The sequence below is a fragment of the Apium graveolens genome, chromosome 7, assembly GCF_009905375.1.
Source record: "Apium graveolens cultivar Ventura chromosome 7, ASM990537v1, whole genome shotgun sequence".
NCBI classification, from domain to species: domain Eukaryota; kingdom Viridiplantae; phylum Streptophyta; class Magnoliopsida; order Apiales; family Apiaceae; genus Apium; species Apium graveolens.
In genome coordinates this window covers 179771330-179785792 of record NC_133653.1, presented here as the reverse complement: position 1 = coordinate 179785792, position 14463 = coordinate 179771330, and the positions used below count along the sequence as shown (strand labels likewise).

Here is a 14463-nt window from a genome sequence, read left to right as displayed (position 1 = left end):
TCAGTGGCTACAGAATGGATGGTGTTACCTTTAGTACCAAGGATCGTGATGATATGCGTCAAGTTCAATGCAGCCGTGTGTGTGTAGAAGCAGACACAATGGTTGTGCAGGGTAAGGATCAAAATATTGCGCACATATCACATATATATTACGGAGTTATAAAAAGTATATGGGAGTTGGACTATAATCACTTTAGGGTCCCTGTTTTTCTTTGCAATTGGGTAGATATAAATAAAGGGATTAAGGTCGATGACTTGGGATATATATCGGTTAATTTGAATAGGTTGGGTTTTTTGAATGATCCGTTTGTTTTAGCAAAACATGTTAAACAAGTTTGTTATATCGACGATCCCTCTGAAAAATTATGGTCGGTGATGTTGAAATTGCCCGAGAAAAAGTACCATGAAGATAATGATGATGCAGATGAGGAATCCATCGAAGTGGAACTCGAGAATGACTGTTTCATGCCCAATTTTCCCGAGATAGATGATAGTGGTGATGACATGGATAGTTACATGCGGGATGTTGATGAACTAATTCAACTTTCTTGAAGTATTTTTATTTGTACTTTCAATTACTATACTTTGTATGAACATGCATAATAACTTTGGCTTCTTGATTGTTGGTTGATTTGCTTGTTGCATCTGGTTTGGGTGGTTTTCCTTGTTGCCTTTGGTTTGGCACGTTTGCTTTGTTTCTGGTAATGTTTTTAAAAAAAATCACCAGAGTAAGACAACGGTTTTATTGATTAGCCCATTGTCTGAAAGTATAATCTACAACATAGAAAAACACTTGTATGTCGTTTTTAATTCAGACAACACTTATACTTGTACGTTGTTTGACACCATCTTAAAATACCAACAGAAAAAATACTTGTTTCATTTTTACAACTGTTAATTGAGACGTTGTCTCAATATCTTTCAGACATATCATTTAAAAACCGTTGTGCAAACTTACTCACTTGCACAACATGATGTTAGAAAGTGTTGTCTGCCTCTAAGAACTAGACAATGGATTTTATAGCGTTGTGGTAATGCTATAAGTTTGTCATTCACACAACATGAGGTTTATGAAAAGATTTGTCTGACTTGTTTTACTAGACAACAGTTTTGTTTTGCTTGTAGTAATATATATCAGCCAACACCTGTTTTTTGGTTTTTGAAAAACTGTTGTATAAAAATTCTGGGCAACACTTTTTCGGCCAAGCGTTGTGTGATGGGTGTTGTATGATCGCGTTTTTCTTGTAGTGATTGTTATACCCGTTTTCGGTCATGGGCCCTAAACAGGTCCCCTTAGATGCATTGAATGGCTGGACTATCATATGTGGGTTAGAATCGTGGACCAATGTGACTTGGGCTCATGACATGCGAGCTGGGCTCGTGACAGGTGAGTTGGGCTCATGATGTGTGAGCTGGGCTCACGTGACCATATACGCGAGTTGGGCTCACACATGCAAGGTGGGCTCCTATTTGTCATCTATGCTCTCATATGCGAGCTGGGCTCGGTTATGCCCACGCGAGGTGGGCTCAAGTACCTTCAAGCGAGCTGGGCTCAGGTGCCCACATGCGGGCTGGGCTCAGATGCCCACACGCGGGCCGGGCTCATGAGCCCATATCAATATGAAATCAAAGGTAACATTGTATTTATTAATTGAAAAGGAAGGCGGTGCGATCCTAGGTGACCAGACCGGCTCGCGTCGTAGGAATTTGTGTGCAATATGGAAAGTAACTCATAGATGATTGAGTTGCTCGTAGATTTCGGGGCCGACACGGGTTGTTCCTACAATCACGGGAAGGATTGCAGAGATGCCGCGAGATTGTAGGAAGCGTGTGGAGCCGGTTGAGATTTACGTGACTAATTGGCTGAAGGCCTGGCTTTATCGTGGGCTTGGGCTACACGGGTTGGAAAACCGTAACCCTAGCCTACGTGACTTGTCCCCCAAGAACTACGTGAGGCTTGATCCCTATAAATAGGGTACGTAGGTACTTGTATGAGACATGAGTCGACACTTGACAGAGAATAACAAACCCTATTCTTTCTTAAGGAGTCAACATACAAGCTCAGCCACCACCAAACAACCTTCCTCCGCCCTCAAACACCGTCCTTGATCTTTGTTCCGCCCATTAACCTCCACAACACTGTTATACGAAATTCTACCTATAACAATTGGCGCTAGAATGAGGGGGTTCATTCATCTTAGGGAGAAAGATGACCAAAGAAAGCAAGCAAGCGGCGATACCAGGAAGCAGAGGCAAGAAGAAGGACCCTAATGAGGTCGAACACACGCCCCCAGAGAATCAGGCGCCACCTCCACCAACTGCAACCGTGGACGGGCAGGCAGTGATGACGTATCTCGAAGGGCTGGCCGATCAGATGAATCAGATCAACGCCCGAATGTCAAAGATAGAAAGAAGCTCGGTCCGGAATGCCAAGCGTAAGGCGCGCCGCCTCAAGGTCTCACAGCGTAGCTGGAAGGGCAAAGGCCCTCGGAAGAAGCTGATCCACGATTTCGATGACGTGGCAACCGAGACTAAGCAGAAGAAAGAAACATCGCGTGAAAAGGAAGATATACCCCGAGGCCATGATGAGCGGGGCAGCCAGATCTCTACGAGATCGGGGCAGAAGCCAGCTTCATCTGAGGCAAGGTGGACTAGCGTGCTAGACCGAGTGGGTAAAAAACTAAGCGAGCATGACCTCAGGCTCAAATTGGAGAATTGTAAGAAGGAGAGAGAAGAGAAAGAGCCCGTGGATCAGAAAGGCTCGAAAAGAGAACGGGCAGCGACCCCTCCGGAAAAACGTCAACACACCTCGCCCAAGAGGGAGGAGCGACGTAAACGCAGAGACAATCGTGAAGAGGAGTCGCAGGCGCGAGCCGGAGGAGGGGGACGCCGCGAACGACCTCAGGGCTCACACCATTCGAGTAACGCGGGTGGTGATAGAGAAGGAGAAGTTGTTAGGGTGAGGGACCTAAGAAGGATCTTAGATAAGATGGAGCGAGAGAAGAGAGGGCCCCCTGCCTCGGCTGCCCCCTTTCCGTTTACGCCTGCTATCCGATCATCCCCCCTACCTCGGGTATTTAGGCACAATCCTGACCTTCTATTCAACGGTGAAGCCGACCCGACGGAGTACCTTATACAATTTAACACTGAGATGGAAGTCTATCAGGTGCCGGAGATGACCCGCTGCAGACTCTTCGCGGCATCACTCAGAGGTAGTGCCCAACAATGGTTCTCCAAGTTGGGACCGGCTAGCATAAGAACGTGGAGGCAATTGGAGGACTTGTTCTTCAGACAATTTCAGTCCACCCTCCACTATTCGCCTCATGTGGCCACGTTAGCCAACATCAAGAAAAGGGAGGGGGAGCCCTTGGCAGAATACTTTCGTCGGTTCAACGCCGAGGTCCCCAAGGTGAGAGGAGCCAGTGAGGAGACCATCAACAATTTCTTGATATCAGGGCTGAAAGAAGGATCAAAATTTTGGAAGAGCCTCCAAGCGAGTGAGCCGAGGACCTTGGCCGAGTTCTATGAGCAAGCCGAACCCTTCAAGAAGGTAGAGAAATCGATGAGAGAGCTGAAAATCAGTGAGAGCTATCGAGACAAGAGGGACCGATCCTCAAGCCCTGACGAGAGGAGGAAGACATATCGGCGTAGTTCGAGCCCAAAAATATCTTCCCGGGGCAAAGAGACCACCAAAGATTCGGGAAGGCCTTATACAAGCAAATGGCAGACACACACCCCTCTGGTAGCCTCTATCGACCACATATATGCTACATATGCGGGGAAGGGGGTATTCAGGAAGGCAACCCCTCTCACAGACTATAATAAAAGAGAGACTTCGAAGTATTGTGCATACCATGAAGCCACCGGACACGATACAGCTGATTGTAGACAACTAAAGGATGAGATCGAGACTTTGATTAGACAAGGGAAGCTTACGGAGTGGGTTGTCAAAGAGGTTCGAAAGCACATAACTGATTATCATACCGTCCCTCCTCCACCCCCAGAAGACAAAGAAAGGGTCCCTCGGGCTGGTAGCATTCATATTATTCTAGGCGGGTCTCACATTGGTGGAGACAGCCGGAAGGCAATGGACAGATATGCCCGGGAAGCAAAGGACAAGCCCCTCACCAACGTCAACCATCTAAGCCAAAGGCCCCCGGAGCTTTTTGAAAGGGAGGCCGATGATATCGTGTTTAAAGAGAACGATGCAAAATGAGTGCATTACCCTCATATCGATGCCCTAGTCATAAAAATGAAGATTGGGACGGTGAATGTTCACCGAGCAATGGTGGACACCGGGAGCTCGGCTGATGTTCTGACTTATGATGCCTACAAAAAACTGGGATTGTTGGATAGAGAGTTAACCTCGACAGGTGGGCACCTGTACGGGTTCACGGGAAACTCGATCGGAGTGAAAGGGACAATTCGACTCCCGGTGACCATAGGAGAAGAGCCTCATGTGGCCACCCAGATCGCTATGTTTACAGTTGTAGACCAGCCTTGCGCCTACAATGTTATAGTGGGCAGACCCCTTATGAGGGCGATGAGGATGGTGACCTCAGTCCATCATACGACGATAAAATTCCCAACCCCCACGGGGATAGGCATCTTGAAGAGCTGTCAATACGAATCAAGGGTCTGCTACAATCAGGCACTCAAGGCGGCCGAGTCAAGAAATGCCTCAAGGGAGATAGCTGAAGCAGGTGAATGCGATGTTCCCATGAAAGAGGCAGATGGCAGGAAAAGGATACGTCCCGAGGGCCACGAGACATGTAATTTGATTTCAATTGAGGAATTTCCCGAGAACTACTTCGAGCATATGGGAATTCAGGTGGAACCACGCCCAGGGGCCTTGCTAATGGAAGCCTCTCAGCCCATCATGTTAATACAAGAGGGGATTGTGGAGGAAGAAAGTGATGAGGAAGAGAGCCCAGAACAAATCGCTGCAAGACTTAGGAGAGGGAATTGGGAACGCAAAGAAACAACAATCACTGTGGACCTGCCCAACGGAATCACTCGCACTGTAACTGCAGCCTCTGAACGCTTGATAAATCCGGTCCGAGCTCACCAGCCCGAGCTCAAGGATACGGAAGGTTTGACAATCACGGAAATGGAAAAATCTAGCGAGGCTCGAGCAGATTTAGACCCGAGAATGCCCCCAATGGTCGAAAGGGCTGGGGCCGCAAAGGACACAATCCCGATCTTGGTAGACCCAAATGATCCCTCCAAGGTACTCAGAATAGGCTCTAACCTAAGTCTTGACTTGAGAGAGGATCTAGCCCGCTTCCTAAGGGAGAATTTGGATGTCTTTGCATGGTCACACTCTGATATGATAGGGATTGACCCAAATGTCATGTGCCACCGGCTCAACTTGGACCCGAAAAAGAAGGGGGTTAGGCAGAAGAGACGGCCAATTAGTGGAGAGAGGGCAGAGGCCCTCAGAGAAGACGTGGATAGATTAATGGAGGCAGGACTTGTGAGAGAAGCCTTCTACCGTATGTGGTTGGCCAACCCCGTGCTTGTCAAGAAGCCCAATGGCAAGTGGAGGACATGTGTAGACTTTACCGACCTGAACAAAGCTTGCCTGAAGGACAGCTTTCCTCTACCCCGAATTGACCAGCTGGTTGATTCCACGACTAGGCACGCATTGCTTAGCTTTATGGATGCTTATTCGGGATATAACCAAATCGCCATGTATGGGCCAGATCAGGAGCACACCTCCTTTATTACTGATCGGGGCCTTTACTGTTATATCGGGATGCCCTTCGGGCTCCTTAATGCGGGGGCAACCTATCAGAGGCTGGTGAATAAAATGTTCAAACATCAGTTGGGGAAGACTATGGAGGCTTATGTAGATGACATGCTGGTGAAGTCGAAAGAAGCGAGGGATCATGTCCGCCACCTGGCAGAAATGTTCCAGATCCTAAGGGAGTACAGAATGAAGCTCAACCCCCAGAAATGTGTGTTTGGGGTCGAATCGGGGAAGTTTTTGGGATTTATTGTCAACCATAGAGGCATTGAGGCCAACCCAGCCAAGATACAAGCCCTACCCGAGATGAGATCCCCTCGACGGGTGAAGGATGTTCAAAGCTTAACGGGACGAGTGGCTGCCTTGAACTGCTTCGTCTCAAAATCCTCCGATAAATGCCAAGAGTTCTTCAAAGCAATTAAAGGAGTGGGGAGGAATTTTACGTGGACTGAAGAATGTGAGGAAGCCTTTCAGAACATAAAGAAGCATCTCAGCAGCCCTCCAATGTTGTCCAACCCAAAGGCAGAAGAAACTTTGATCCTATACTTGGCTGTCTCCGACTTTGCAATAAGTGCGGTATTAGTCCGAGAGGAGGATGGTGTCCAGCTCCCGGTATATTATGTGAGTAAAAGGCTAACCGATGCCGAGACTCGATACACAAGCCTCGAAAAGTTAGCATATGCTCTGATCCTGGCCTCCCGAAAACTCAGGCCCTATTTTCAGGCACACAAGATAGAAGTACGAACCTCCTACCCCCTCAGACAAGTGATGCATAAACCAGAGTCTTCTGGTCGAATGTTGAAGTGGACGGTTGAGCTCGGCCAATTCGAAGTGGACTATAAGCCAAGGACCGCAATTAAAGGTCAAGCCCTGGCCGATTTTGTGCTAAAATTTCCTCCATACCAGGAAGTAGAGCCGGGAGCCCTTGTGGTCATACCTAGCACAGAGGAAGTTGGACTGGAGAGCCAAAATAGTGCCCCATGGTGGATCCTATTTGTGGATGGAGCCTCTAATGGTGATGGAGCAGGAGCTGGAATTGAGCTAATCAGCCCAGAGGCGCACAAGATCAGACGTGCGACCCACCTGGCCTTTCATGCAACCAACAATGATGCCGAGTATGAGGCCCTGATCAACGGTCTCAAGCTAGCTTTGGAAATGAAGGTGGAGAATTTGAATATATTTAGTGACTCCATGATTTTGGTGTATCAGATAAACGGGGGGTATCAAGCTAAGGGGCCGAGAACTAAGCTTTACCTGAAGTGCGCATAGAGGATAATCGCGAGGTTCAACGAGGTGAGGCTGAAACTAATCCTGCGTGGGCAGAATGAAGGCGCGGATGAGCTAGCTAAGCTCGGCTCACGCCGCGAGAGCACTTTGCTAGGGACCGTGCCCCTTGATATACAGAGTCAACCTAGTGTGCCTGAGCACGAGGTGGGCAGCTTTAGTAATGAGCTCGGCCCCACGTGGATGACACATATTCTAGCATACATAAAAGAAGGTTCACTTTCGGACGAAAAGAATGAGGCAAGGAGGATAAAATATAAAGCAGCCCGCTATGTGATATGCGACGGGATTCTATACAGAAGAGGGTTCAGTGTGCCTCTCCTCAAATGCATAGATGGAGATGAATGCAACTACATCCTAAGAGAAGTACACGAGGGCATTTGTGGCAATCACTCGGGGGGTAGCTCTCTAGCTCAGAAAATCCTCCGTCAAGGCTACTACTGGCCAACGCTGAAAAAAGATGCCTTTGAATTCTCCCGAGCTTGTGATAAGTGTTAGCGATATGCCAGTTATTACAACAACCCTGTGGCCTCTCTCACATCCCTCATGAGCCCCTGGCCCTTCTCCATGTGGGGAATTGATCTGATTGAGGAACTCCCGAAGGCCAGGGGAGGTGTCAAGTATACGGTGGTTGCGGTAGACTACTTCACTAAGTGGGCAGAGGCCGAGCCCCTAGCCACCATCATGGCAAAAAAACTCGGGGAGTTTGTACACAAGGCTATTGTGTGTCATTATGGCATCCCTTACAAGATGATATCTGACAATGGGAAACAATTTGATAGCAAGGAAATGCGAGAGTTTTGTGAGCAGCTGGGGATTCAGAAGAGCTTTAGCGCAGTCTGCCACCCCCAGAGTAACGGGCAGACGGAGGCTGTTAATAAAATCATTAAGCATACCTTGAAGGCAAAGCTTGAAGAGAAGAAAGGAGCATGGCCAGAGGAGCTCGCCCAGGTCCTGTGGTCTTACAACACTACACCCCGAACCACAACTAGAGAGACCCCTTTCTCTCTGGTATATGGGTGTGAAGCTATGGTGCCCGTTGAAGTGGGAGCATGATCTTTTCGAAGGGACAACTATGACTCGGAGGCAAATGAGGTCAATCATCGGCTCTATTTGGACATGATCGAAGAAACTCGAGAAGATGCTCAGATCAGGGTAGCAGCATATCAGCAGAGGACAGCTAGGCACTATAACAGTAAGGTTAAAGCCCGAACTTTCAAGGTGGGAGATTTGGTTCTACGCCGGGTCATGCCAAATACCAAGGTAGTGAGTCACGGAGTCTTTGGAGCGAATTGGGAAGGCCCTTACAAGATAAAGTCAGTGCTCTGGGAGAGAACCTACCACCTCAATGATATGCAGGACAAACTGATCCCGAGAGCCTGGAACGCGGAACACCTCTGCAAATATTATCAATAATATTATTCTTTTCAGACTTAGTATTATCTTACAATACTCCTAAGTCTCGGGGGGTAGTGCCATATAGGTGCCTCCCTGAGACTACAAGCATGTACTCCTTTCAGTTCCCATTATCTATGAATAAAATGATTGATTTCTATTTTGGGCACTTGACATTTTCACTTTTGTTAAACACCCAGCAGGGGAGCCCATCCTTGGAAACCCATGCGAGGAAAGAACGGTTGTTTTATTAGGATGTTAAAATCACAAATCAGGACGGGCCCCGGCCCGCTTGACAACAAATATAGGAGACAAGCTGGGCCACGACCCGCTTAGAAAGATATGAGCACAAAGCAAATAAAAGATGAAGCTTAAAAGAGGGGCGGGCACGCGATGCGAGCCCATACCCTGGCTCGCAGGCTCCCAAAATGCGACCCAGGAGGCCTAGCCCCCCACAAAACATGGTCGGGGTCGCATCATGCGAGCCCATACGACAACGCGTGCAAAACTTGTGAATTAGTAATGATGCGAGCTTATTCCACTTGGTATTTTTCGATAAATTTTGATCGATTGAACAAAAGATGCAAGCTGATTAGCTGGGCTCGCTGTGAAAGTGTAACGCTCGCCATACGCGGCCAGAGTTATGATAACTTTTGGTCAGTAGAGGCGTGATAAGAAAACACAAAAATAAAGAAAGCCAGCTAGCACCGTGAAGACATACGCGGGCACAAAAGACTTGACATTTTATACAAACAAAAAGTTAAATAAGTTATCATAGGCCCCGAGGTAGAATATTTCAAATACAAGTGCGAGGCGAGAGGGGTGCCCGCTTACCCAGTCAAAAGTCTAGTTCTAATTAAAATTACATCAAGGGTTATCAGCCTCTGCTCCCCCACGATTTTCATCACCAGCGACCTGGGCCTGCTCGGCCGCGAGCCGAGCCTCCTCAGCAATTCGGGCATCCCTTTCCATCTCTAGCTTTAGCTTTTCAGCATGCCTCGCTGTGCTCGCACACAGAGCCACCCAATCGAAGTCAGGAACCTTCTTCATCAAGACTTTCATAAAATTCCTGGCTCCCAGGTTCCTAGCACCAGCAAGGGCGGCCTCACGGCCCTCTGTAACACCCCCAAATCCGGGGTCGGGGATTCGGGTTGTCACGAGTTCCATTTCCCTTATCAATACTTAATCTTAACAGTCAACCAACTACTGCGTACTGTGACCCCACAATATACACACACACCACAAGTTATAGTCTCAGAGATGAATACCAAAAATAACACAAGTCATTTTATTCCATAATTATAAGTCATTACACCTCAAAAGGGTTTCTGAATAAATTTACATATTATTTGCCATTATTACAATTCATAATATACATAAGTATGGTACATCAATAGTTGAAAACCTAGCCTATTGGTAGTTCCTACCTCAGCTACGGCGGCATCAACGCCTACAGGAAACTGCGGAACGTTTCCTATCCGCTCGCGAATTGAGAGCTTGATCCTGTTCATCTTGTCTATCTGTTGTTGTGTGATGAAAGAAGAAATCAAGGGTGAGGAACAAGCCCACCGAAATAATATGTATAATAATTAATAATATATGAGCATTCTCATAGTACTCATGAAAGTCTTGGTCAAGAAGAAATGAACCAAGTTCATATCTTAACGCGATAAGTCACTAAATATTCAGTATATATATACATATATACTTTTCACAATCTTAGAAATCCTCTGACATGTATAATATACACAGAGTTCCAGTATATAACTATATAAAAATATCGTTACAAGGTGATCTCATATATCTAACCTTGTCTCAACGATTTTCTGAAAATCTTTGATATGCATAAGATAATCATTTACTAGATATAAGTTTAAAAGATGAAGTTACAGGATACTCCAATATACTTATATCTTTTCCGAATACTACTTGAACTACCACCGTTCAAGTTATAATTAGTTTCAAAAGTTCATCACACTGATGAAACTACAAGATAAGACTTGAATAGATTCAATCTTTGAAATATCATTTGAAAGAAATGAAGTTACGAGATACATCATTAAGTCCCGATATATATATACACCTATATATATATACATTTCATACACTCCTTGAAAACCTCTGTTATGAAAATTATAAACAGAGTTGCAATATCCAATAAATTTGGAAAGGAGAAAACCTTGGCATAAACCTGATATCTTGCTGATCAGGCAAAGATACCAATAAGTAACCTTTTCTACTAGTAGATGGATGAATTCCCCACTGGTCATCACCCTGACCACAATAGGACCTTATGTTGGACTGCCACTCATCCACTTATGCATTTGATGGACTCCCACTGAGCCACTTACACTTTCATGGACGCCCACTGAGCCCATGTTGCTTATGCCGACTCAATAGATGGACTTACTTCCCGAACGTTGGGTAGGTAATCAATTCATTTATCAAAACAGCAACCTCGTTGCGAATATAAAATACACCACAGAGCCGGATCCCTCAGGTTTTGAGCGAGTATTTAAATCCCCTTTGAAGGAAGATCTTAAATATAAAAATGAGTTTTGGGATCCACTCTAACTTTTAAAATCATTTTGAAGGCTCGAAAACATTTTTAAGAATGTTTGGAGTAATGCTGATTTAATGAAATAAATCAGTCCCGATATATTAGAAAATATCTGAATATTATTATTTAAATAATATTCCCATAAGGATAATCTCTATATAAATAATTTGAAGTAGAAGTTTTAAAACTCATACTTGAAATGAATATTAAATAACCAAAGATATACTTATACGAAAGTACTATCTTTATTTGAATAATCGAAAATAAGTTTAATTATCGAAACATTATTCTTTAATAAAATAAAGAATATTATTTAGTAAATAATCGGAGTCATAAGTCCTCGAATGAATATTTAAAATAATTGGAATGCCCATGGAAGCCTTTATCTATGCTTAAGCTACCTTGACCTTACAAATAAAATCAAGAATCAAAAATTTGTTCTTGAAAGTTACTATTTACCCTAAACTAAAATGATTTGTTTGAGATAGAAAACCTTTGATTCAAGCACTCAAACTACTTGCTCTTCTTAGTTATGAAATATAGGATCCAAAGAAACAAATTTCTTGAATTATGATTGAGTGGAGCTTGGGTTTGGAAATTTTTCTTCTTGTTTTTCTTCAAAAAACCGTGAGCAAGGAGATGGGGGGAAGAGAAATGAATGTGTTTGCTTGGTTTCTTTGTTTTTGTTGTTAATTAACCTTTTATCATGGTAAAATTTGTGTGGCTTATAATCAACCAACAATTCCTTCCCATTGTGTCATGCTTATGTCATCCTCTTATGTCATCTTCCCACACCTGTCTTCTTCTTGTTGGTGTGATGACATCATCATCACTAACCTCTTTGATTAACTCCTAATTACTTGGCCAATGATCGCTGATCTGTTATACGGTTCGCTTAACTTTCGTTTTCGTTTATCGTTTGAGGGATCATACCTGGGATCTTATTACTTGGGTTCCCTTAACCTTTCTCAATACATTATATTCCATTTATGATCCTCTCTTATAATCCTTGAATTTAAATCCTTTTTATTCTGTTACCTTATACTCAATTCTTTCGGTATCTGATGGATTTTCGGGAAAAATCAAAGTGTTCGAATTTGGATTCTGACGATCTTTACATACACTTATATACCATATAGAGTACTAATAAGATCTCAGAATAACAATAAAAGAACCCCTATAAAGTGTGGTATGAAAAGTTTTCTTATTCAGCATAATCAACAAAATCACTATTCATAAGGGTTACAAAAAGTCCAAAATTTTGGGGTTATTACAGTCTCCCCTCCTTAAAAGGATTCCGTCCTGGAATCAAATAGAAAACAAATGGGGGTACTTTTCTAGCATTGCACTCTCTAGCTCCCAAGTTGATTCTTCCACATTATGATTCTGCCATAGCACTCTGACTAGCTTGATCACTTTGTTCTGAAGCACTTGCTCCTTCTTATCCATAATCTTTACTGGTTTCTCCACGTAAGTCAGATCTGGTTGCATATCCATCTATTCGTACTCCACTATGTGTCTGGCATCCCGATGAAACTTCTTTAGCATTGACACATGGAACACATTATGAACTTGTTGTAGGTTCAGGGGTAAGGCTAGCTCGTAAGCCAACTTCCCAATCCGTCTTAGTATCTCAAAAGGTCCAATGTATCTTGGGCTTAGTTTCCCTTTCTTTTCGAACCTCATTAATCCCTTCCAAGGGAATACCTATAACAGCACTATGTCCCCTACTTCCTATTCTTTGTCCTTTCGTGTCAAATCAACATACTTCTTAGATCTATTATATCCTTGGTCCTTTGGACTACTGTGGGTCCGAGCATCTTGCGCTCTACAACTTCATCCTAACATAAGGGAGATCGACATTGTCTTCCCTCAAGGATCTCATAAGGAGATATCTCGATACTGACATACGATCTATTATCGTAAAAAAACTCAATCCGCGTTAAGTGATCATTCCAAATTCTTTCAAGTCTATTGCACAGACCCTCATAATATCTTTTAGCATTATAGCTTTTGCTTCTCAATACCCACTCTTTTCCCGTTCATAATATTATACTGGTTATACTTTTGCTCGTTAGCATTCTATAACCTTTTAATAACCACGTCAACCTTAGTATCACGAACGCGTTAGATTCGGAATACCACCGCACTGATACTACTTCCTTTTGCTGCTTCCATCTTCGAAAGCTTGATCTATCGTATAGAGGTAAAAGATTTTATTGAGAGATCACTATGATCATGAGCACTTGTTCTATTGCATAGTTAGTACAGAAGGTGGCTAGCCTTTAGTACTTGACAAGTAATTAAATAACATATGGTATCCTGCTAGGCTTCTATCACACAGATAGATATTCATTCGGCAATACCTCCCCTTCTGGAAGAGTTGTTCTTCTCAGCTTACATGAAATGAAAAGAAGAAAAAAGAATAAACTGAAGAGAATTGTATATATGTAAAAAATATTGCCATAAAATATCTGGCTTGAAATCTACCTCTGAACTATAGAGGTTTGTCATAGAAGAACAAAACATAACATCAAGTATTATAGCATCGTATTTCACATGCCTAAATATTTTTAATATTCTGTCCATCATTCTATGGACCCATGCACTTGCTCGAGCTTATACACAATCACCTTTGAAACTCCCTCGACATCGAAAATTGAATCTGGGATCTCATTCTAGACATCATCGTTACTAGAATTCTATGCTTGCACCGCGACCTTCCTCGTATAGTAATACGACTCTCTATTGATAAGAAGGAATAAGTATTCAATAGGTAAATAATCGACTTAATTAGTCTATTAATGATAACTTATACATCACCACAACCCGATTAGTGGTACCCAATCTCAACATCCATTACACTACAACTCTCACGGTTGCAATCGGCTCATTATTCAAAGAATCGTTGATGCATTACTAGGGTCCACCACTGACCTATTGTCGTCATTCGTTTTCCTTGGAATCTTAATAGCTAACCATACGGAGTCGATACATGTCGTATCAAATTCTTCTAAGGAGTTAACATAATCACCATTCATAATTCATGAAGAACACTCCAGATCCTGACGTACTTTCATGACATGAAGCAGATAAAATTGTAGAAGAGTTTCAATCAAAGCAACGATAGCAGGTTAATACCATTATTAACCATATGTCTTTATTGGGAGACATGCATCTCAAAGGTTCATTTAGTCATTTCGTAACATGGTCCTGGCTTATCTCAAGATAGTACCTTCTAAGATAGATAGCCCGCTCATGGAAATTACATGAATTAAACCTTTACCAAACTACTATTACGGTTGGGTATTGCACAATCATCAGAAGGAATGTCAATCTTCCAAACCATAATACAACCTTCACGGCTTCAACCATTATCACTGCATTCCTCTGGCACGAGCGCCTATAATTGCTCTCTTACACTTAGAGTATCGGCCACCTCATTGGCCTTTCCTGATAGTAATAGTTCCTTATAA

General features: G+C 43.7%; 1 protein-coding gene across 1 annotated transcript; it reads left to right on the top strand.

Annotated features, from left to right (window-relative positions):
* Nucleotides 1–4251: 4251 nt before the first annotated feature.
* On the top strand, nucleotides 4252–7017 carry LOC141674218 (uncharacterized). The gene is made up of 2 exons (XM_074480939.1): nucleotides 4252–5622; nucleotides 5827–7017. Exons 1-2 carry the CDS (start codon nucleotides 4252–4254, stop codon nucleotides 7015–7017), a joined length of 2562 nt encoding a protein of 853 aa, XP_074337040.1.
* The last annotated feature ends 7446 nt before the right edge of the window (nucleotides 7018–14463 follow it).

Excerpts from the sequence above, each read along its gene's own strand:
- LOC141674218 (XM_074480939.1), top strand. The coding sequence starts at position 4,252 with ATGAAGATTGGGACGGTGAATGTTCACCGAGCAATGGTGGACACCGGG. Across the intron at positions 5,623-5,826 it reads TACCCCGAATTGACCAGCTG|TTGGGGAAGACTATGGAGGC; the intron begins GTTGATTCCACG and ends TTCAAACATCAG.